This window comes from Danio aesculapii, chromosome 3 (assembly GCF_903798145.1).
Source record: "Danio aesculapii chromosome 3, fDanAes4.1, whole genome shotgun sequence".
In the NCBI taxonomy this organism is placed as follows: Eukaryota; Metazoa; Chordata; class Actinopteri; order Cypriniformes; family Danionidae; genus Danio; species Danio aesculapii.
Window position 1 is genome coordinate 16,132,966 of NC_079437.1, and position 26,794 is coordinate 16,159,759.

At 32.9% G+C, this 26,794-nt stretch overlaps 1 protein-coding gene across 1 annotated transcript in view; it reads left to right on the plus strand.

Moving 5' to 3' along the window:
* kcnh4a (potassium voltage-gated channel, subfamily H (eag-related), member 4a) overlaps positions 1-26,794 on the plus strand; it is a 56,383-nt gene that overhangs the window by 2,282 nt on the left and 27,307 nt on the right. Inside the window, exons 2-4 of the mRNA XM_056450442.1 lie at positions 16,645-16,878; positions 19,673-19,804; positions 19,917-20,041. Of these exons, the coding sequence (XP_056306417.1) occupies positions 16,645-16,878; positions 19,673-19,804; positions 19,917-20,041 (491 nt within the window). The remainder of the gene's footprint in view (positions 1-16,644; positions 16,879-19,672; positions 19,805-19,916; positions 20,042-26,794) is intronic.

Here is a 26,794-nt window from a genome sequence, read left to right on the forward strand (position 1 = left end):
ATTGCCGTGAGCTTGTGTTGTATTAACCACGAGAATTATTTATATAATTTATTATATTTCCCATTAATTGTATTTTATTAACATCTACCCTAAACCCAACCATCACAGTAATGTAAAAACAGATCTGAATCTGGAGTCTTCTCTATTAGTATAGCTGATTAACCATCTGGATGGGTGATAACAGCTTTCTGAGCCTACTAGTAGGCACAGAAGGCCCCTACTGGCCCATATCTATCAGCTGATAACCGAGTGATTACATTCTAAGCGGGTGGTTAATTTAAATACATTTACAATTTCATTATATTTTGAACAAGGATAATAAAATAATGTTAATAAAAAGGATAATCATAAAGATTCAAGTTAGAAATCTTGAATCCAGAATGTCTTTCTTGCACAGATTTTATTTGCTATGATATATGCATAATCACCCCATTTAAATATTTTTATGCATTTCTCAGTGAATATAGATGATATATTTTGGTGCATTCAAACTAAGCTGTTTTATTAAATAGTTATGTTCATTAAAAAAATAAGAGTTTTGACCACCTAACATCTTTAGCAATAGAAAGATAATAAAGTTATTGTACAGTATGCACTCGTTTTTGCACCATGATCTTGTTATTTTGTTAAATAAGTTCCAGTTTTGGCTTTGGTACTGACTAATGTAATGTACAGTATATACAGATAAAAAAATTTCCATAGCATCCTATTGAAATTATTAATTTAAAAGAAAGATCTGTACAAGGTGTACTCATTTATGCTGAGCACTAGAGTATTAGATCTTCCTCATTTCTCCAATGTGCCATTTTCATTATATCTTTGCACTGAGAATGCTGTATGAATCATGTATTTTGTAGTCAGTGCAGATTTAGGCTGATAAGAACATCTCATTCAGCTTAGATTAAAGAAAAAGCGCCATAATATGTGCTTCAATATAATGTTTTCTTGAAAATAGATTGTAAATCGGCGTTCTACTTCACATTCATGCTGAAATATGCAAAGCTTAAAGGCTGAATGCTTTATTTTAGTGTCAGTGGGTCAAATGAGGTTGTATTATTGTAAGGAACTGCATTGTGCTGGATCTAGTCGTGATTTTTTTTATTTATTTATTTTAGTTTTTTTGCAATGCATAAACCATGCCTGAGCTGTAATTGAGTGTTTTTGTGTGCGAACATTTAAGAGCAGAACTACTTGAAAACGCTTGAAGTGTTATTCATTGCCCACTGCTCGATGTTCAGTGGTGTGGGAGTTCTGCTGTACAGTTTGTGCAAATTTGTCTGAATAAAACATGGAGGGCATTAGATGATGGGATCATTTGGTATAAGTGGTCCTCATTCCCTCTCTACCTGCCATCATGTCTATTGAGAGAACACAAAGTGTGCTAAAGCCATGAAGGTGGACATGACTCAACCGTGAATGTGTGATAGTGTGTGCTGAAGTGTTGAACTTTTCCTCTTTGAGGGAAACTGACAGACACAATAGCGTTAGTCAGTGTGTTATTGTGTGATCCATCAGTGTAAGGTGTAAGTCGCTGGGTTTATTCATCTCGTTTAGTCATCTAGGGCAATATATTTACTCTGTAAATGTGGCACAGAAAGGGAATTGTCTCTGCTCTGATTGCTGCTTATCAAAGATGGCATAAATATATTTATGAGGCAATTTCCACTGTTTTGTTATAGAGGCTAAGGAAGGTCATTATAGAGCAGGCATAATTTAGTCTGGCTTTTGTGCTCAAAAATAACTTAGAAATGCCAAAGAGACAACTTAAAATGTTTCTGTTCACACTACAAATGAGTAAAAGCATTTGAATTGTATTCACTGAATTGTTTAACCTTCATAACTTGTGTTTTAGATTCTACACATTTGGGTATATTATTTTAAAGCCCATACTATTTGCTTATACAGTATATAGTATGGAACTTGGTAGATTCAGCTTCAGATTCTGGTTTAATTTTTCTGTTCATACTACAAACGACTAAATACATTTGAATCGAATTCACCGTGAATTGTTTTGAATACTATAAATTTATATATATTATTTGGCTCACGTTTTTTTCGGCATACTATTTTGTATGGGAATAGAGAGATTCACACTTGGGTTCTAGTGTAACTTTTCTGTTCACACAACGAACAACTAAATTAATTTGAATTGGTTTCACTTTGAATTGTTAAACCTGCATCTCTTATGTTTTGAATACTATAAATTTGGATATATTTTTTTCAAGCCCTGTTGTTTAGCCTACTACAGTATATAGTATGGAACTTGGTAGATTCAGATTCTAGTTTCATTTGTCTGATCACACTACAAACAACTAAATACATTTGAATCGAATTCACTCCGAAATGTTTTGAATACTATAAATTTATATATATTATTTGGCTCGTGCTTTTTTCGGGATACTATTTTGTATAGGAATAGAGAGATTCATCCTTGGGTTCTAGTGTAACTTTTCTGTTCACACTACAAACAGCTAAAATAATTTGAATTGGTTTTACTCTGATTTGTTAAACCAGCATCACTTATGTTTTGAATACTAAGAATTTTGATATATTATTTTCAAGCCAAGTCGTTTAGCCTGCTACAGTACATAGTATGGAACTTGGTAGATTCAGCTTCAGATTCTGGTTTAATTTTTCTGTTCAAACTACAAACAACTAAATACATTTGAATCGAATTTACTCTGAATTGTTTTGAACACTGTAAATTTAGATATATTATTTGGCTCACGTTTTTTTTTTCGGGATACTATTTTGTATGGGAATAGAGAGATTCACACTTGGGTTCTAGTGTAACTTTTCTGTTCACACTACGAACAACTAAATTCATTTGAATTGGTTTCACTTTGAATTGATAAACCTTCATCACTCGTGTTTTATAAATTTGGATATATTGTTTTCAAGCCCAGTAATTTAGCCTACTACAGTATATAGTATGGAACTTGGTAGATTCAGCTTCACATTCTGGTTTCATTTTTCTGTTCACACTAACAACAACTAAATAAATTTTAATCGATTTCACTCTGAATTGTTTTGAATACTATTAATTTATATATTTATTTATCATTTGGCTCCCTTTTGGGGGTCGAGGGGGGACTCCTATTTGTATGGGAGTACACTAATTCACCCTTGGATTCTAGTGTAACTTTTCTGTTCACACTTCGAACAACTAAATTCATTTTAATTGGTTTCACTCTGAATTGTTAAACCTGCATCACTTGTGTTTTGAATACTATGAATTTGGATATTTTATTTGGCAGATTCACCCTTGGGCTTCAGTTAAATTGTTTGGTTTACACTAATTGCAATTGAATTGCATTCACTCTGAATTGTTTCACTGCATCACTTGTGTTTTGAATACTACAAATTTGCATATATTATTTAGCTCACACATTGGTTTCTGGACTATAAAGTATGGAAATATCCAGATTAGGCCTTAGGTTCTAGTGCAACTTTTTTGTTCACACTACAAACAACTAAATTGAATTGAATTGGTTTAACTTAGAATTGTTAAACCTGCATCACTTGTGTTTTGAATATTATGAATTTGGATATATTATTTGTCTCATGCACTGATTTCTGTTTACTATATCGTATGAAAATAGACATATCCAACCTTGGGTTCTGGTTTAATTTTTCTGTTTACACTACAAACAACAGCTAAATGCATTTGAATCAGATTCACTCTGAATTGTTTTACCTGCATCACTTGTGTTTTGAATAATACAAATTTGCATATATTATTTAGCTCACGCATTGGTTTCTGGACTATAAAGTATGGAACTAGGCAGATTCAGCCTTGGGTTCTGGTTTAATTTTTCTGTTTACACTAAAAAGAAAATGCATTTGATTTGGATTCACTCTGAATTGTTAAACCTACATCACTTGTGTTTTAGAATACTATAAATTTGTGTATGCTATTTTCACGCCCAGTGTTTTAGCCTATATAGTATGGAAGATGTTGGATTCAGCCTCAGATTCTGGCTTCATTTTTCTGTTCACACTTCAAACAACTAAATAAATTTGATCCGAATTCACTGTAAATACTATAAATTGGGATATATTATTTGGCTCACAAATTAATTTCTGGAGACAATTTATATAGGCAGATTCAACCTCAGATTCTGGCTTTATGTTTCTATTCACACTACAAATCACAAATTCCATTTGAACTGGTTTCACACTAAATTGTTAAACCTTCATCACTTGTAATATATTATTTTGCTCAGGCACTCTTTTAACACCTACTATGTAAATAATAGGCAGATTCAGCCTCAGATTCAAGTTAAATTTTTCTGTTCACTCTACAAACAACTAAATCCATTTGTATTGGTTTTACTCTGAATTGTTAAAACTTCATTACTATAAATGTGGATGTCATATTGTCCATGCACACTTTTTACACCTGCTATATGAAAACAGATAGATTCATGGTTTTATTTTTCTGTTCACGCCACAAACAGCTACAGTAAAAGCAATTCAATTGGTTTCACTCTGAATTTAATCTGAAATAAATAGTTTTTTGCATCAATGTACGTCTGAACAAACCTTTACTAGAGTTTTAACTGTATATACATTAACTGTATAAAGTCATATATAGTTTCTGGCAACAGTTTCAAACAGAGAGTGCCTGAGAGTCATGTTCTGATCTAATAAGAGTTCGCACCTTCTTCAAGCACTCTGAAATTCAGACATATTGAAACATCTGGTGTCACTCTACTTCCTGGTTAGACTGTAAGGAGTCATTTAATGAGCTCTCTGGGGAATTCACTAGTAGCCTTTCACCTTCTTACCGCTCTTATGTGATGACGCTATTAAACCTAGAAAAAATTACAATCTGGTGACAGCAGATCAAATGAAACAAGCCAAAGAAAGGTTCCTCACATCCACTTCCACATCAACATCTCTTTGCTTTGTGCACACAGAGATATTCTGAGGGAGAATTTCCATTTAGCAAAAAAGGCAATGTCTTTAACTCACTGTACAGCCAATCATATCAATCATGAATCATTTTCTCTGCAGTTCCCGGGGACAGATTTTCACACTATGAAATGTCACGCTGACCATTTGCTCTCTCACTTTTCAGAACAGCCTCCCGCTATCGTGTCACACCCATCTTAAGCAAAACGGACTGTCTAAATCGAGTATGTGCAAGTGTGAGTGAGAGACGTGATGCCGCGTGTGCGTATTCCCCTCTCTGTCTTGTTTTTTAAGTCTCCTTCATAATCATTTAAAGCACTTTTAATTAGCTGAGGCAGACTAAAGATCTGGAGAGGATTATTAGAACAGAGAGGTGCTTGACTAGGCCTTAAAGGATCAATGTTGAGGGGTTTTTTTTCAGCCCGTGCTTCATTAAAATTGTTGAACTGATCATGCATATCATATCATGAAGTGGCCTGATTGTTGTGGCTCATTGTTATAAATATTTTCCAGCCTTTCACTTAGACCTGGATAAAATCGAGAGGCATTTATTTAAGGTTTTGAACTCCTTAATGTGGACCTATAGTGTAAAATTCTCTTTTATATTTTATCTATAGACTGAAAAAAGGCTTTTATTAAATGTTCTCTTGTTTTTAGTCCTAATATAAAACTTCTTAAATCTAGAAACATTTTCTAGGCTGGTAAAATATTCTGTTTTGTTTTCAGAAATAATGAGTCAAACGTTTGAGTTTTTCCTGAAAATGAACTAAAATATTTGCCATTCGGGTAAGTAAAATAATCTGAATTCAAACTGAGAAACAGGATTATTTAATTTACCTCACTGGCAGATAATTTACCTTGTATATTGTTAATAGTTAATTTAGCTTTTTTTCATATTTTTAAATGTTATTTATTCCAGTCATGATTGAAATTGGTCTACATTGGAATGAAATCCTTCTGAAATTATTCTAATATGGTGATTTCACGTTCAAGAAACATCCCTTATTATTATCATCACTGTTGAAAACCGTTGTGCTGCTTCATATATTTGTAAAAACCATAATAATTACATTCTGTCATTGTTCATACACTCAAAAAAAACTTAAATTCTCTCCTTTCGATTTCAAATCTCAAATCCTTAAATCAAGAAGCATTTTTAGACAAGTAAATAAAATATACTGTTTTGTTTTTAGAAAGGAGTCAGAATTTTGCCAGTTTTTCCTTCAAACTAACTAAATTATATGCCAGTTGGGTAAGTAAAATAATTCAAACTGAGAAACATTATTATTTAATTTACCTCACTGACGGATAATTTAGCTTGTTTACTGTTAATTTAATATTTTTAAACGTTAATTATTCCAGTCACTATACAGCTCAATTTTCAGCATAATCATTTCAAGTCTACAATAGTATGGAATTCTTCTTTCACGTTCAAGAAACATCCCTTATTAGTATCACCAATGTTGAAAACAGTTGTGCTGCTTCATATATTTGTAAAACTATAATAATTAGATTCTGTCATTCAGTTTTTTGGGGGGACAACTTATTGTTTCATGTTCAATCCACTTACATTTGTTTAACAGGTTCACACTCACAGATATTTAACTGAATAGAATAAGCATATTTTGGTTGCTGTCTAGGGAGAGGGCTTTGAGCTCAGAAAGGCACCCTAACTCGTGTTATTCCACTTATCAGGATAGAGAGAAATAGGGGTCGGAGCACAGTGTTTAGCATGGCTCCAGAATGCTCCGCCTCAGATTTAAGTAGGTATCAGGTTTAATAGTGTGGAGTTGGGGTGGTGGAAGGATGCTGAATTCGAGAGAAAGCAGAGGTATAAAGTGTGTGACTATTTGTAGGGGTTTGATATTAAGCTGATTGGATAATAGAATAATTGTCAATAATGAATTAGCCTCGTCAAAACAGATCATGCTTCTTCTGAAATTTGTTTTAAAAGCATCACGAAGTTAGCTTAATTTATTTGTGTTGGCACGACGTAAATGAATTGAGTGGAACCCTGCATTTTTACAGTGCAAACCCTTCATGTTGTCCCAATGCAAATTGATTAAGGTAACTTAATTGCTTTTAAAAATTTAAGTGGATTGAACATAAAACAATTAAGTTGTCCCAAAAAGACTTAAGAATTGTGTTGTTTCAGATCATTATAAACAAGTAGTTTGAATAAGCAGCAAAAGTAGTTTTTTTTGTGCAGTTGCATTTCACAAGTTCAACCTTACAGATATTTGAATGAATAGAATGTGTGTATAGAGTATGTGATGATGTCCAAGGAGAGGACTCAGAAAGACAGCCTAACTCATGCTATTTCCCTTGTCAGGGAATGCCAGTTTAGGTTGGGTTTCCCTGTCACCCAATGCCAGTTTAGCCAATTATATTTCAGTACCTTGCGTTGCCTTGTTGGAAAACCGCGGATTTCATTCATTCAGTCAGAAAGGCTCTCAAAGTATGCGTCCGTGACTGAAATGCGACCTCTGGTGGACAGTACCAAAATCCAAAATGAGTAGCAGATTCAGAGTTCCACATGAGGTGGCTATTAATTAGCAAATAATATAAATATTATGGGTATAAACATTAGGTGAGCAGGTTACATTGTAACCCAGTGTACTAACAACACGCTACATGATGAGATTTGCTGTCAGGTTTCGGTGATGGGAAAAAGGAGCAAGGACCCAAGTGCATAATAGAGGGTTATTTACTTGCAATAAAATAAAAAGGCAAAACAAACAACCCGAGGGGGAAAACAGTAATAAAACAATTAAACAATCAAGACAAACTAGAATGGCCAGGCTGGCAGGGATCAGGGGTGGAACACACAGGACAAGGTGACAGACGACGAACTGGCACAGGACAGCAGACATGAGGAGAATACAAGCAGAAATAATTAACACACAAACAGGTGAACATGATAAACTAATAATGGGTTAACAAGGAATGTAGGACTAGACAATAGACGGGAGAGCACATGACACAAGAACACCACAAGCCATGTGCTCACGTAAAATGGGACAAGAACATGCAGCCAATGAGAGAACTCATTAACCGCATGTTCACAAGACAACACTAAAAGCACAATACTGAAGTAAACACTGAGCCACGGGCTTAGACAACAAACAGATGCAAGACATGAGCACACGATAGATGAAGACACCTCACCGTGCATTCACACATATGCAACGCACTTGTTTTATTACTATTTATTACATAAATAGTCATTACATTCATTACTGTTTCAACCGAAACCAAAACCAACCAGACTGAGACGCTGAGAATGAAACAACGCAATGCTGACAGAACAAAACACAAACACGAGTACAAGAGCACGCGTCCCAAGCACGCACAAACCCCGCGCTCCCGTATCAAGCGGCGCCAATACAGAGACACACACAATGACAGAAAACGAATGCTCGACCCAAGAAAACTCGAGGCGAGCACAACATAAAGGACAAGACAGAGCTAGTGTCTTGACTCTGCCACCAAAACAAGAATTTACAAGACCAGAGTGGCAGAACCCTGACATTTGCATTGATAAGCAATTTGACTTTGCACCAGACGAAACACGACAGAAATTTAAATACAGCTATTAACCTATGTTTATAATTTAATTAATACATATTAAACCTGTTTAACATTATTAAATGTACATGCTGAATCACTGATGTGTGTTGGCTTGCACTTAGCTTCACAGTTCTAAAGCTCAATTTTAAACGGTTTATTTTATTTACAAGATCTGAGGTGAACTATCTGCTGCTGCTTTCAGTAGTATAGCAATAAATGTCATGTAAAATGGCATTCAAACTCACATTATTAGCATTTAACACTTAATAAACCACATGAGATTTACCTGAGGTGATCAAGTTTTCTGTTGTTCAGCTTCAAAGAATAGAACCCGTTTCTAAAATATAAATTTCCGGTAATGGTTTGGACAAAAATTCCTTTTAATATGAAAATATTCCTTATATCGCATGCCGTTGCTTTTATTTAGAACATGATTTAAATCAGCCTTAAATTAGCCTTTAGACTCAATAGTCAAGCTTGCTCCTGTTGGTCCTCAATCTGGCAACCTGCGCTTGCATGTGTTTTGATCCAGGTATGCAATACCTAGTTCAACCACTGGGTGTCAGGTTTACATACTGCACCTTTAAGCTGATTTGGTAATAGCATGGTTGTCAACAATAAATTAGCCTTGTCAACACATCTGCCTGTGCTCCTCCTGAAATTAACTTAGAAACTATCACTTAATAACAGAAAAAGGGTACGTTCTTATAGTTTTCATTCCACAAATTATGATTTTTGCCCGGCAATAATTTTTGCCCGATTTTCTGCGGGCAATACTGTGTGTGGAAGTGCATGAATGTCATGTTTTTTCACATCCCTGAGCACTGCCATTATTTCAAGGTATAGCATCCCTCTAGGTTTTACCGCAGTAGTAACATCTGTTTCCATGGTTTGTTAGTGATTATTATCAGCATTCTGTTGGCAATTAAATCATCACTAGTTTGATATATTCTCAGCTTCTGACAGTGATTGCACCATTAGTCATTCCAGAAGAAAGAGCATAAAAGTGAAAATGTCACAGTCGGTATTTTAAAAATCTGGTTTCTTTATGTGGGTGTTCAGGTATATATTTTCCCACAGATTGCAGAGATATGAACGGGTTTTTACAGTTTCTATTAAAAATAAACTGCAGACACAGTTTCCTGGTAACCCCAGTGACAGAAATATGCACATTGGCATATGTTTTTATCTATCTATCTATCTATCTATCTATCTATCTATCTATCTATCTATCTATCTATCTATCTATCTATCTATCTATCTATCTATCTATCTATCTATCTATCTATCTATCTATATATATATATATATATATATATATATATATATATATATATATATATATATATATATATATATATATATGCACACATTTCCATAGCAACCAGATACCAAGAACATCTTGCTTTAATACCACTGCGCATAATGGTTTTCTTCAGTTTGCACAATATCCTCTCACTATCTTGGAAAGCTGAATCTGTCAAACCGTTGGCTTCTGTGGCATTTAGCAGTGTGTGTTTAAATAGATTGACAGGGAAAGATTGTACAGTATGTGTGAATAAACAAACACACACTTGTTTTGAATGACAAGGGTAGTCTAGTATAATATAATTTATGAAAACAGTGGCAAGTTCAATTGTTTTGTTGAGGATTTCCATTTTATTTTTATGCAATTATTTTTCTGTGTCTGGTTGTAAATCTGTCGCACTAAATGAGCAAATTTCCAAAAGCATCAAGACCAGTAAACACAGACAAGTAGGTGTGTGTGTGTTTGCATCTTTGTAAAAAATATATAATATAAATAGTATAAATATATAAATGTAAACAAGCAACATTAGGCAAAGTCTTACGGATTTTACATTGTCATTTTAAAACTGTATACGTATATGGCCATTAGTATTTAAAATTTTCTGGGGCAATGCTATAGAATAAACTGCCTGTGGATATTAAAAATAATTCAAATGTGGTTAGTTTTAGTCTAAAATCTAAAAGCTATGTTTTATTGTTGATGCTTTTTTAACATAGTGTCACAGTGTACCTGGGAGTAGTTTAATCTGCTCTTCATGTCAAGGACCACAATGGAAATAAGTTTTGTTTTCAAAACCCTATTGTGTATATCCTTGACATATTAAATATGTTCACTTATTTTTTTTTAAACTTGTCAATACATGTTACATATAACATAATACATAAATTTACTAACAAAAAACAGAACATTTCTTGTTTTTATTTACCTTAAAAAATGCTGAAATAAAAAACTATTTATGATTAATTTATGATTAATCATAATGACTAATTGTTTTAAATGACTAGTTTATGCAACAACGTAATTCAGTCTTATGATCCATACAAATCTGAAAAAAAAAAAAATTATATATATATATATATATATACGTATATATATATATATATATATATGTATTATTATATATTACACACTGTATACATGTATTTACACTCACCGGCCACTTTATTAGGTACATCTGTCCAACTGCTCGTTACCGCAAATTTCTAATCAGCCAATGACATGGCAGCAACTTAATGCATTTAGGCATGTAGACATGGTCAAGATGTTTTGCTGCAGTTCAAACCGAGCATCAGAATGGGGAAGAAAGGTGATTTATGTGACTTTGAATGTGGCATTGTTGTTGGGCTGGTCTGAGTACTTCAGAAACTGCTGATCTACTGGGATTTTTACGCACAACCATCTTTAGGGGTTTCAGAGAATGGTTTGAAAAAGTGATAATATCCAGTTCTGTGAGCGCAAAATGCCTTGTTGATGCTAGAGGTCAGAGGAGAATGGCCAAACTGATTCAAGCTGATAGAAAGGCAACAGTAACTTAAATAAGCACTTGTTACAACCGAGGTATGCAGAAGAACATCTCTGAACGCACAACACGTCAAACCTTGAGGCAGATGGGCTACAGCAGCAGAAGACCACACAGGGTGCCACTTCTGTCACATAAGAACCAGAAAACTGAGGCTACAATTCGCACAGGCTCACCAAAATTGGAAGACTGAATAGAAGATTGGAAAAATGTTGCCTGGCTTGATGAGTCACAATTTGGCGTCAACAATACGAAAGCATCAATCCATCCTGCCTTGTATCAACAGTTCAGGCTGGTGGTGGTGGTGTAATGGTGTGGGGGATATTTTCTTGGCACACTTTGGGCCCACTAGTACCTATTGAGCATCGTGTCAACGCCACAGCCTACCTGAGTATTGTTGCTGTCCATGTCCATCCCTTTATGACCACAGTGTACCCATCTTCTGATGGCTAACTCCAGCAGGATAACGCGCCATGTCATAAAGCATGAATCATCTCAGACTGGTTTCTTGAACATGACAATGGGTTCACTGTACTTAAATGGCCTACACAGTCACCAGATCCTCAATCCAATAGAGCACCTTTGGGATGTGGTGGAACAGGAGATACACATCATGGATGTGCAGTTGACAAATCTGCAGCAACTGCGTGATGCTATCATGTCAATATGGTGCTAGAAAGGTGTACCTAATAAAGTGGGTAATTTTTTAAACAAATTAGTCTTTTATTTTTGTAAGTTGATGCCAGAAACCTATTTAATCTTTAATTTTTTTTTGACTGATTTTATCCTTTTTTGGAGCTTCATCTATTGAAGCTCTGCGGCTTGAGATTATCGCATCTACAGTTAAATAACACACAGCATTCGTTCTAGCTTATCTGATACCACAGACCCATGATAATGACTAAAACCAGCAGACAAATTGGCAATCTCATCTACAATCTTGTACGTCAACTGTAGCAGAATAATTTTCTTTCAGCGAAATCACCGTATGAAATATTATTAGCAACAGATGAAGTCAAAACCCCTATCCGATATCATGTGCCATTCACTTACTGTATGTACGCATATGAAATGGGTAAGTGCATGAAATCAGATCCGCATTGAGTTGTATTTGCTCAGTTAGGAAAATCAATGGCTTCATACTCATTTCATTTATTTGTTCATTATTATGTCACAGGTGCAGATGCGTTTCTCACACTAGGGTTTGATCTGTGTGCTGATGTACTGCTCGGTGCTGAGGTCATGCTTAAGCTTTATTTATAGTTTTGTCTGCATCAGTGCTGTCTATTGATCTTTACACAAACAGGGAACAATTGAACGCATGGATGGATGAACTGCACTTGGAGATTTGTAAAGAGTAACAAGACACCAATCAATTGCGTGCTTTTCATAACGTTTAATAATAATGGCTTTTCATTGAGATCATTTATCAAATATCACAATTGAATGACTGACTGAGTGGAAATAATTCATCTATGGGTGTTTGTTCTTGTGCTTGTTTTGAAAGTGCATGAAAGTATACTGTATGCAGTGTGCAGTGTGCAGGGGGGTTTGAGGGGATTGAATTAATGCTTGATCCCCCTTAAGGACGTCAAAACAACATGTATGGGGGGGTCAGTCCTCTAAATAGTGAGAAATAGTTTGCTCTGAGCTGTATCTTAAATAATAATATCAATAATTAACATAATAGAGTATATTAATTATATAAGTATATATTAATATATATAGAATATATTAAATATATATAGAATATATAATAATCATATAAGTATACGTTTGAGCACCCCATAACGGTTCATACCACACTGTAAAAAAAAAAAAATCTGTAAAAAACAGTCAAAAGACTGGCAGCAGGGCTTCCAAAATACATTCCGTTAAATTAAATAACCATTTAACAAAGTTACATGCAAAAACTGTAAAAATACAGACCATAATTTATGGTCAAAACTCATTAAATTACAGTTTATTACTGTTGAGAATTTGCATTTAAACTGGTAAATACTGTACATAATTTGTAATATTTTACTAATTCTTACTGCAATTATATGGATTATTGCTGTCATTTATTACCAATTATTACTGTAAATATATATATATATATATATATTATTGCAATTATACTGATTGAATAATGTGATTGTAAAGATTATTACTGTAATATTAATTGATTAATGTGATTATAATGATTGTTACTGTAATTATACACATTAATTAATGTGCTTATACAGATTAATTCATGTAATTATGCATGAAATCTCTAAATATTCCATACATATTTCCTTTTTTCCACTTTTAACATTTAAATTAAAAAAAATTAAAGAATGATTAAAAAAAGCTTAGGTTGGGGGGGGGGGGGGGGGGGGATTGCCCCCTCATACCACACTGTAAAAAAATGGTCAAAAGACTGGCAGCAAGGCTTCCAGAGATATTCAGTTAAACTACAGAAAATAACCATTTCACAAAATTACAAGCAAAAAAATTTAAGCAAACACTGAAGCAAAAAAAAAAATCACTAAATTACAGTTTATTACTGTTGATATTTTGCATTTAAACTGTGAAAAAATAGGGAAAAAGGTAATTACTGCCATTTTACTAATCATTACTGCAATTTTACAGATTATTGTATAATATTTTTTTAATAATAATCTGATCTAATAATCTGTCATTCTACAAATTATTACTGTCGATATGTTTTAATTGTAATTATACAGATTAATTTATGTGATTTTTAAAGATTATTACTGTAATTATACATGTTATTAATGTATTATACAAATTAACTAATGTGATTATAATGATTGTTACTGTAATTATACACATTAATTAATGTGATTATACAGATTAATTGTAATTATGTAATTATGTATGAAATCTCTAAATATTTCATACATTCTTCCACTTTTAACATACATTTAAATCAGAAAAAAATATATATTTTAAAGAATGACAAAAAAAGCTTAGGTACAAATAATTGCTGTTGTCATAAAACACTGTAAATATAACTACATATATTAACAATATGAACAAGTATTTTTTTAGGATATGTAGGTTAAACTTTTTCCTTTTTCCAAAAATTTTTTTTTCTTTTTACAAATAGCACATTTGGTCATCGTTTAACAACAAAAACAAGGTTAGTGTCCTGTGAGGACGCCTGCACAACAAAGTTGAGGTTCAAATAGCAGTTTATTAAGAGTATCGTCTTGCAATTAAAGTTTGGAAAAGGAACAAACAGGTGCATAAATATAATCCCAAGCGTAAAGGCAGGGCTAATCAATCTTATAATTTATTACAGTGTACTTTACATATAAGTATGATTTGCCTGTTCCCTATTTACTGCTGGGTTTAGGGGTGGGTTTTGGGTTTCCTACGTTTTCGCACAAATGAAATCATATGAATTCTTTCCAGTTAGTTTACATCTTTTCCTGATGTAAACTAACTGGCAGCAGTTTGCCAGTGACTTATTTTAAATCAGTTACAGCAAAAATACTGCATTTACATTTACAGCACCATTCATCTTGCTGTATATTACAGTATTGTATGCATATCTTTACTGTAAAATATAATTTTCACACAATTTTCATGTAACTTTAAAATACAGTAAAATACAGTAATACAGTAACTTTAAAATACAGTTTCAATCTGTATATTTGCACTCACTACTTCTATTTTAAAAATATATATATATTTATTATGTGTTTTTTGTCCTGTCTCTGTAATCCTGTTGCACTGTAGAAGCTCTGTCACGAAAACAAATTCCTCGTATGTGTAAACATACCTGGCAATAAAGCTCTTTCTGATTCTTTCTGATTCTGATTCATACTGCATAAATGTCCTACAATAAAATATAGTTCATATTACAGTTAAATACTGTGTAATTTACACAATTGTTAGTTAAATTTCCTCCTTAGATTGGGCTGGTTTTGATTTGTTTTGCTCATTGCCGCTAACTGATTGGTGGAATAGTCTTTACAGTTTTATGGGTAATGTAGTTGTCTGTTCGAATTACGCTAATAAACGCTATTGCTTTAAAAATAAGCTTAATAAGTAGAATTAATGTAAACACAGTTGCAGCAAAAACATGTATTATCAATCAACAAACCCAGAGCACCCAGCAGCTCTGTGGTTAAAGATTTAATTGTTGTTACAATTGTTGTTTTTGTTGTTGTTATTGAATTTTGTGGGGAAAATGAATATAAATGTTTTCTTCCAAATTGTTGTGCTTCATTTGAGCATAAGAAACAACACTTACAGTTCACATACAATGCACATCCCAACATTTTATCTAATTGTGAGTTTGTGAGGCAGTTTTTAGAGGTTTTAGGGTTTCCCCTTTTTAAAACAGATAAGATTTAGGAAAACTAAAATAGCTGTCAGGAGGTGTTGAAAATGAGCAAACGGAATTTCCTTGAAAAAGACCATGTTATGTCCACTTCCACTCAAACACGAAAGAAAAAATGATTTTCTTTTCTTCTACTGTTAAGTACAAGTTACTTTAAACTTTAAATTACGTTAAAATAAGCTGAAAGATTTTAGCCGTGTGGAAATGTGTCATCATTATATTAAGTTACAGGAATGAATTTTCTTTGAGAGTAGTCGGAGTGCATCATGATGCTTATTTTATCCTCATCCACAGACACCCACGGTCAATCAATTTTATATAATCTTCACCCCTGCTAAACTTTCAGTAAGTGAAAAAAATGAATAGCAAAGTCGCCATGGAAACAGTACACAGATGCTGTAGTTATCGCTCAGTGATCTTAAAGAATTCAGGAAATCTATTATTAGCATGTTAATGAGAAGCGGAGAAATTATAGTCAATATTATAATGTAAACATTCTGCATTCATGTAAGGCATAACAAGTAATTATTGTATTATTGTCATTATATATACAGTTGAAGTCAAAATGATTATCCCAAATGATGTTTAACAGGGCAAGGAATTTTTCACAGTATTACCTATAATATTTTTTCTTAAGCAATATATTTTTTGATTGTCTTTAGAACAACCACTTTATACAATGATTTGCCTAATTACCCTAACTTACCCTAAATTAACCTAGTCATGCCTTTAAATCAGACTTTAAGCTGGATATTAGCGTCTTGAAAATCATCTAGTAAAATATTATACTGTCATCATGGCAAAGACAAAAGAAATCAGCTATTAGAAATGAGTTATTAAGACTATTATGTTTTGAAATCTTTCCGTTGAACAGAAATGGGGGGGGGTATATTCAGGAGACCTAATAATTCAACTGTATTATTATTATTATTTTTGCATCTCACCATTCATTAACTCTCTTCTCTGTGTGTCTGTATTTGGTGTGTACAGACAGTAACTTCCTGCTGGGGAATGCTCAGGGGAGTCGCGGATACCCCATCGTGTACTGTTCAGACGGCTTCTGCGAGCTCACAGGGTTTGCGCGCACTGAGGTAATGAAGAAGACGTGCACGTGTCAGTTTCTGCATGGACAGGAGACAAGCGAGAGAGTCACTCAGCAGGTGGAGAAAACCTTGGAAGGACAGAGAGAGTTTCAGACAGAGGTCTGCTATTACAGGAAGAACGGTAAAGAGCAGTTTTTTTTAAAACAGCACATTGTACATCATAAAATGATAAATTTAGTGTATCATATAAAAAGCATATGTGGGTATGGTTATGGATATGGGAAATAGTTTTGGGGATCAAAAAAATAAATAATTCTCCTTTAAAATATTGATTTATCATACAATTTTAGGTCCCACTTTATATTAACTGGCCTTAACTAATATGTACACTGAAATTAATTATTTGTTACCATGTACTTACTATGTTAATACATGTTTTTACACTTTACTCATGCTTGATTTAATACCTGCATGGGGAATTAACTTTTGAGATAACATTACAGTAATTACACTGTTGGCCATCCCTTACACTTTAACCCAGTGTTTCTTAACCACGTTCCAGACTACCAGCACTGCATGTTTTGGATGTCTCCTTTCCCTGTCACACTCATTACAGGTCTTTCAGTCTCTGCTAATGAGCTGATTATCTGCATCAGGTGTGTTTGGTTAAGGAGACATGAGCTGCGTCCGAAATCGCAAACTTCCATACTATATTGTACGCTAAAATCAGTATACGAGCCGAGCAGTATGTTTGAATTCATAAAATTCGAAAAACAGTATGTGAGAAATACCTGGATGACCAACTACTTCCAGCGAGATTCTAAAGTGTGCATCGGATGAACGAGAGAATTCATGATTGGGAGTAAAGTGACGCAACTGACGTGGGTAGGTCACATGATCATGACAAAATGGCAGATGCAGAACGTCTGAGTTCCATGCATACTGCTCATATTGATACTGTATAGAATGTACTTTTCTAACGGCCGAGTACTATGTTTAAATTCAAATGCAGTACCTAATGAGTAGTAAGCGATTTTGAACACAGCCATGGAAAATGTGCAGAGCTGGTGGTCCACCAGTAACGTGGTTTAGAAACATCGCCTTAACCCACCCTTAAACCTAACCACACCCCCAAACCTGTCCTAAACTTTACCCGTATCCCACCTCAAGAGCATTAGAAGTGTTCTGCAACACATTAAGTACATTGTATTTATATTTGCATGTAAGTGCATAGTAGTCATGCCACTTAATGTAAAGTGGGACCCAATTTTACTTTAGTTTTACACCAATAAATTTGTAAACTAAAGCAATTTGAAACAAGAATCATTTAATATTTATTAAATGAATCTTTTGATGGATCACAGAACCGCTCCAAAATACTCATTAAAGTTTTTAGTTTCAAAGCATTATATATTTTGTCACAAATCTTCAAGAAGTAGCCTAGTGATCATTTATCACACTCATTTTCATTTTGACGTTCTCTATTTGACGTTCTTTGGAAAAAAACTAAAAGCATTTCGGCTTCCTTCAAGAAATCTTTCAAGGTTTTACCGATTTGTCAGCAAGACAATTTTAGTCATTTAAAATACAGGTCATAAAAGATATGCTGTTTTATTTTTACATAAATGAATATGTTTAATGATAATATAATTTTTTTTTACTCACAATTTTACTTTTTCAACATAGGTTATATGAAATATTACACTATATGCATACAAATTTACCAGCCTGATCTCATGAGAAAACGTAAGTATTTTACGTTTTTTCAGTTTAGTGGCTAATTCAGTTCAGTCGTACGAAATTGTACAATTTTTAAAAGGAGGCGTGGCACCTAACCCCACCCCTAAACCCAACCGTCATTGGGGGATGAGCAAATCGTACTAAATTGTACGAATTAGATTGTATGAATTCATACGAATTAGCCAATAAATCAAAAAGCTACCAATTGCGGTGAGGTTGTGTTGAAATTTACACAGTCCAGCCTGAAATTATTTATTCCCTGGAAAATTCTGAATTAAAGTTTTTATACAAATATGAATAAGAGTTGAAAAAGATATATTCCTAAAATTCCATTGTCTTATTATCTTTTGAGAAAGGTTTGTGTCATTTCCGGTCAAACAAACAAACAAAAAAACTTGCTAGTTGAATAAAAGTGACTTTAAGTTAGAATTTGCTATATCTTTCACCCATATAAAGACAGTTGGTTCAAAATTTGGAATCTTTTTGATTTGTTTAGAGATGAACAGTGGTGTGAAGTAACAAATTACATAAACGGGCTATAAAAAAAGTTTATTTTTAAAAGTTTTATTTTAAAAGTTTTCATTTTACTTTGCCTTGAGTACATTTTTAGTGCTGTATCGGTACTTTTACTCCACTATTTTCCTTCAAATGCAGTCGCTACTTTATTTTTTCTTGTCTATGGTGATTGGCTGAGTAGAAAAACCAGTTCTTTGATTTCTATCCAATGAAGTCACACATAGAAAGTAACTACCTTAAGACACGGGTGCTTTATGAATGCAGCAAAACATTTGGAAGCATTAAAAGTGTCCAAGAAGATGTCCAAAATCTTTACACACATTGGCCCAGAGACTAATTGTAACTAATGTAATTGTAACTAATGTTAATTGTATAATGACTGAAATCACCGAATGACAAATTAAAAAATCACTAAATGCACTACAGAATGTTACGTTTTCACACACACATGCACAAATTGCATGTAAACGCTTCAACCTTTCACAGTGTAATACTTATTATTCTTGAGTGCTTGTAAAGGGGCTACTTTTTAAAAGATACTTTTTTACGCTTTTTTTTTTTTTTTTTTTTTACTTTTACTACATTTTTGGGCAAGTAATGGTACTTTTACTTGAGTATGATTTTTTTCTGTACTCTTTCTGGATATGAATGAACTTTTAATTAATGAGGGGACAACTCAAATAGTAAAGCTTTCACGTTTTGCCTTCCTTGACCCCCAGGTACCACTTTCTGGTGTCTGCTGGACATTGTCCCTATTAAAAATGAAAACGGAGAAGTGGTCCTTTTCCTCCTGTCGTTTAAAAACATCACCGACTCGTATGGCAAATCCCATTCGGGCTCCAGCACAGAAGGTAACAGGCCAGCAGTGAGCCAACCAAGCATGTTTGATCCCAGTTATAGTTGATTATTGTATTAACTATCTTCACACTTTATTTGCTTGTTTTGATTTGGCTGTTTTTTTAGAGGATGGACGTCACGGCAGGAAAGTGGGTCGAACTCACCTGAGTCAAGCTCGAGAGCGTGGCCGCAGCGTCCTGTACCATCTGACCTGCCAGTTCACCAATAGGAGCAAACGAAAACTGCCAAATGTAAGTAGATATAAATCACATGATCACTTTTTTTAGGAGTGAATCATAATTAAGGGTGACATGGGGGCTCAGTGGTTAGCACTGTCGCCTTAAAGCAAGAAGTTCACTGGTTCAAGTCCTGGCTGGACCAGTTGGTATTTCTGTGTGGAGTTTGCTTGTTCTCTCTGGGTTTCCTCGTGGGTTTCCTCTGGGTGCTCCGGTTTCCCCCACAGTCCAAAGACATGCGCTATATATTATTGTGAATTGAATAAACTAAATTAACTGTAGTGTATGAGTGTGTGTATGAATGAGTGTGAATGGGTGATTCCCATTTCAGAGTTTTGGCTGGAAGGGCATAGCTGTATAAAACATAACAATTGGCAGTTCATTTTGCTGTGGTGACTCCTAATAAATAAGGGATAAATAAATAAATAAATAAATAAATGAATGTCTGCTGTTTTAATTTAGTGCAGGTATCTTTTCATGTAGCATAATTTCACAACAAAAGATTGCGTTTACTTTATTTTTACATTATTCAATCTATTTTAAATCACTATCTGCCTACACTAATCTATAATGCACATTTTTTGTAGATCATGATGAAAGTGCAATCATTGCCTCTATTTGAAATCAATTCAGATATTTTAACTTTTCGTATAGAGCAGATATAAAAAAAGTGTTATACAGTAGGTGAGAGTTCAATGTGGCCATTTCCATCGTGGCTTACAGTATGTCACCACCTCTTTAAATGGGCAAGCACGTGTTTTTAATGCATGACCGCAGTTTGTTTCTACTTTTCTGATTTCTAAAATAAATTGGAAATTGCTATTAGAATCAGCTAATTTGCAAGGAAAAAAATTTAGTCGGCCAAATAATATCAAAATTGGTGTGCATCGCTAGTATCTTTATAGATGAATGTGTTGTTATATTAAATGAGAGTTTAAAGTTTCTTCAGTTTAGCTCCACATTAAGAACATTTTTTTTTTTACTGGTCTAATAGTTGTTTCTTATTTCTCTTTCTTATGAAAATAAATACCTTGTGCTTCGTTCCCACCCATCTGAATTAAAGATGAGTTAATAAAACAAGACTCTTTAGTTGTGCTTTCTTGCAGTCGGCATTTAGTAGATCTGCTAAAACAGTTCAAATGTCACTAATGTTAACAGTTAACACCTAAAGTGACAATGAGGTCTTAAAATATATGGAACGACTCTTAAAAGGGTCTTCAGAGGTATTGAATTTAACTCCATGAGTCCTGTATATACCCTGAAGTTAAGTGCACTTAAAACCATAATTCACATAAAAATAGATATTTACCCACTATTTACTCACCCTCTTCCAAAATTCTTCCAAACCTTTCTTTACTAGTCGTAAAAACAAATACTATGCAAGTCAGTGTTTCAGCATTTTTCTTAAGATTTTCTTATGTAAATGAAATAATTATTACAAATTTATTTAGATTGATTAGGATGACTAAATAGAATAAAATATAGTGACAAGCATAAAAAAAGACAATAGAGCAAAGATACAAATAAAATTAGCAGCGCTTTAGGGTTTTCTGGAGACTCTAGCAGTATTCAGGTACAAAAGAATAATAATAATCTAATGTAATAGAATGTATTGGATAATTCAATAAAATTAAGTTACAAACGTTACAATTTAGTGTGTTTGAATGCTGTAAACTGCATGAAGTCTTAAGAGGTATTGAATTTACCTCCATGAGTCCTGTATATACCTTGACTTTGCACTAAAAGCCATAGTTCACCTAAAAGAATTTTAATAGATATTTACCCACTATTTACTCACCCTCAAATTCTTCCAAACCTTTTATTTAGTAGTAGGAAAAACAAATACTATGTAAGTCAGTGGTTTTCTAAATATCTTCTTATGTAAAGGAAATAATTATTAAACATTTATTTAAATTGATTGGGATGATTTTGTCAGGGAGTGCATCTAAATAAAATATAATAAACAAATGACGAGCATAAATACATACAATAGAGCAAAGATACTAATTAAATTAGCAGTGCTTTAGGGTTTTCTGGAGAGTCTAACAATATTCAGGTACAAAAAAAATCTAATGTAAAACAATGTATTAGATAAATAAGCCAGTAAAATTATCTTACAAACAATACAGTTTATTGGGTCTGAATGCTTTAAACTGCATGAAGTCTTAAGAGGTATTGGATTTAACTTTATGAGTCCTGTATATACCTTGAAGTTAAGTGCACTTAAAGCCATAAGTGCACTTAAAGCCAATTTACCCACTATTTACTCACCATCAGGTTCTTCCAAACCTTTTCTTTAATAGTCGTAAAAACAAATACTATAAAAGTCAGTGGTTTCAGCATTTTTCTAAGTATTTTCTTTCGTGTTAAAAATAAATATTGCAGACATCAGTCCCATGTATAGGACACCCTGTCCTTGTTGTTTAAAAAGAACACCCAGTGCACAAATTTTGTACTATTAAACACCTACAATTTATTTAACAGAAGAAAGGAACTGGTTTGTGACAAGTGGAGGACAAGTTCAGCCACTAGTCAGTACAGCCCTATGACAATTTTTTTTTTTTTTTGGGGGGGGGGGGGGGCTGTGGAGGAATGGGGTACTGCGGATGATAACGAAATTGGTGGTGGTGGTTGGGGGGGGGGGGGTGGATTGGGTGCTACAGATGAAATTGAAGAGGGGGGGTGGATGGGTGTCTTGATCGAAAGTTAAGAGCAGGGGGGGGAGGGTGGTGGTTTGGGAAAGGAGTGTCGTCGAACGAAAATGAAGACGGGGTGGGGGGTTATTTGGAGTCTGATTCAGTGTTGCGGACTAACGTGAAGGGGCTGGGGCGGTGTCATGGACTTACATGGGGTGTAGGGGTATTGGATTGGGCCCCCAAATAGTAGCTCTGGGGGGTCCCAGAAGTGCGTGGGCCATTAGAATCATTCTAACTTCTCTCAACCCCCCCCCCCCCATCCTAACATATACATTTTGGTGTGCTAATTTTGTATTGTTATCATAAGTTATTTTGTTAGATTAGCTCCGGATTTGGCTTTAGTGCTGACTAATGTAATGTATCTGCTCAAATAAAATATTGTAAAGCTTTCTGTAGAAAATATTAATGTAAATGAGAGATTAGTGAGAGGTATATTCATGTTGAGCACTATATTTGGAAAGAATTCATATATTTAGATGGATTAGGATGACTCTGTCGGGGAGTATATCTAAATAAAATAAAACAAATAAATGACTAGCTTAAATAAATTCAGCAGAGCAAAGATACAAATGAAATTGGCAGTGCTTTAGGGTCTGGTCAAATCTTATAGATAGAAAACACTGCTGTGTTCTTTCATTTACATGTGAAATAGGGTTTAGCTTGACTTTAGGCAAAATGTAGGCAAAAATGGCATTTTTAAACTCAATTTAATTTTAACTGAAGAAAAGCATGTGGCAAAAGAAAACTAAGTTGCAAATATTGAAAGAAAAGCATTTGTCAAATGCCCTTTTAAAAAAAGCTATTACAATTGTGCATTTAAATGAATTTAAAATGATTTATAAATATACTTTATTATTGTTTGATTAATAAGCACTTTAATTTGGAGCCAGATCAGTCTCAAAAATAATAGACATACAAAATATATTTCATATATTCACAACACGTCACATTAACAAAATCCAATTCTTAAGTTCAAAACACGATTCGTAAATACACAAATCCAGTTTGTGAATTTAAAACACAATTCATAAATGCACAAATCCAATTTGTAATTTCCAAACACGATTCTTAAATACACAAATCCAATTCGTAAATTCAAAACACGATTCGTAAATACACAAATCCAATTCGTAAATTCAAAACACGATTCGTAAATACACAAATCCAATTCGTAAATTCAAAACATGATTCGTAAATACACAAATTCAATTAGTAAATTCAAAATGCGTTCAAAAATACACAAATCCAATTCGTAAATTCAAAACACAATTTGTAAATACACAAATCAAATGTATAATTTCAATACACGACTTGTAAATACACAAATCCAATTTGTAAATTCAAAAACAATTCGTAAATACACAAATTCAATTGGTAAGTTCAAAACACGGTTCAAAAATACACAAATTCAATTAGTAAATTCAAAACACGATTCATAAATACACAGATCCAATTCGTCATTTCAAAACATGATTCATTAATACACACATCCAATTCATTTGGTGAAATTATTTAGGATTTTTACTTGTGAATTCCCAAATTGCATGTTGTATTTATGAACTGTGCTTTGAATTTACAAATTGCATTTTGTAAATGTGAGTTGTGCTGTGCATGTATCAATTTTATTTTGTAAATGTATTACTTTGATCTGGCTCCATACTTTTAAACATGAATTAAATAAACATTTATACAATTGTCTAATTATTTGTACATTTAAAAGTTATTTTTAAATTCATTGTTTTATTACTTTATTAAATGACATTGAAAAACACAATTTACATAAACACATTATAAGAAGTCTATTTATTTGTCCATTTAAATTGTGATTTATTTATATACAATTTTATGCTTCAATTATTTATATGATCATTTGATTTAATTTTGTTTCTTACTGGCACACCTGACCCTTATAGTATTCACATACATAAAAATAAATGTAATAATCAAATATAAAATTACAATGCTTCATTGAATAAATAATTAAATAAAATTAACCTTTATTAAAAGTTCTTGTGTCTCAATGCTTTAAACTCTTCTAGTGGTTTTTGGATATTTTATTGAAAAGATCTTACATGTTGTGCTTTAAAATATGCTGTTTTATTTTACTGGAAGGCAGTGAGATGCAAGATGCAGCATTTAAAGATGAGATGTTTGTTTTTTTCTGCCATTGTGTACTAATAACTGACCTTACATCAACGTTTGTAAAGAGTAAACGTCCTTGTTCTTCCAGCTAACAATGTGAAACAGAAGTCTGGCTGTTGATGTGAAAAGGTCAGACTCATTGAATAACCGCAATTATGTTGATATCTGTCCGAATATTTCAATATTTCGTTCTTCCTTTCATGAAGAAAATATTTCAGACATCAGTCTTTTGTATCGGACAGTCTGTCCTTGCTGTTTGAAACTTCATACAAATAAACGCCTACGTTTTTTTAGGTCGTGATGTAACGTGTTTTCATTCTTTTTTTAATGAATGTTATGCAAACGACTGGCTTTGTATTAAAAAATGGCACATCTATTAACTTTCGGTGATGAAAAGAGCACTCAAAACGGCATGTACTGTACCTGAAAAACGAAATCTTCAACATAACTGAGTAAGAATGGGAAACCAGAGTTTAAATTTTATTCAGAATTCAGGCGGCTAATAGTATTGACCTTAAAATGGTTTTCAAAAATTAAAAACAGCTTTTATTCTAGCCTAAATAAATGTAAATAGTTTATACATCATTATTTGACCATATATGATTTATTTAGAGATACTAGCCTATACGTTTTAGCTGTTGTAAATATTGGCTCTGTTGACATGTTTCAATTAGGTACGCATGGAAAATAAGTAAAACATTTTTACCAAAATGAAATAAATAAATAAATAAATAAATAAATAAATAAATAAATAAATAAATAAATAAATAAATAAATAAATAAATAAATAAATAAATAAATAAATAAATAATCGTGTCTGCTTAAATAATGTGGTTCAAAACTATGGATCTGAAAGTTTTGGGAAACACTTGTCATAACATTTTACATTTCCCAAATGATGCATAGTACTATGGTAGTTTAGCTGCGGGTTATGTCATTGATAGTATAATGTATTCAAGTGTAGTTCACATCATGAACAAATGACTCTTATGAGACAGTTCTTTTAGTGAATCAAAGACATTTAACTTGACCATGAATGTGTTTCCCAAAACAAAAATAATATTTTTTATTATTAATAATAATTTCTAAATCTAAATGTGATTATATGCAACAAATAAATGTAAATAGTTTATACATTATTATTTGACCATATATGGTTTATTGAGAGATACTAGCTTAGTTGACATGTTTCAATTAAGTATGCATGGAAAATAAGTAAAACATTTTTACCAAAATGAAATAAATAAATAAATAAATAAATAAATAAATAAATAAATAAATAAATAAATAAATAAATAAATAAATAAATAAATAAATAAATAAATAAATAAATAAATAAATAAATAAATAAATAAATAAATAATCGTGTCTGCCTAAATAATGTGGTTCAAAACTATGGATCTGAAAGTTTTGAGAAACACTTGTCACAACATCTTACATTTCCCAAATGATGCGTAGTACTATGGTAGTTTAGCTGCGGGTTATGTAGTTGATTGTAAAATGTATCCAAGTGTAGTTCACATCATGAACAAATGACTCTTATTAACCAGTTCTTTTAGTGATTCATAAAGCATAAACCTCGACCATTGTAGTCCAGTTCATGAGCAAATGAAACCGTTTGTTTTAGTGAAACACAAACATACAGTTCAGCACTATCACTGTTGTCTGATTCCCTAAACAAAGAACTGTTATGGACTGATTCTTTTGATGAATCATTAAATTCATTAAAACCATTAAATAAGATTATTTAAATCAATCTGAAACACTGTCCTGTATAAAATATATGTATTTTAATGCAATAGCTGCATGGGAATACAACAAAAACATTATTACTATGCAAATGAATGAGATTCAGATAATAAATTTGAAGACAGCCTTGTGGTGAAAATACAGTTGACATTAAGAGTAGCCCTGGCATTTTAGAGAAGAT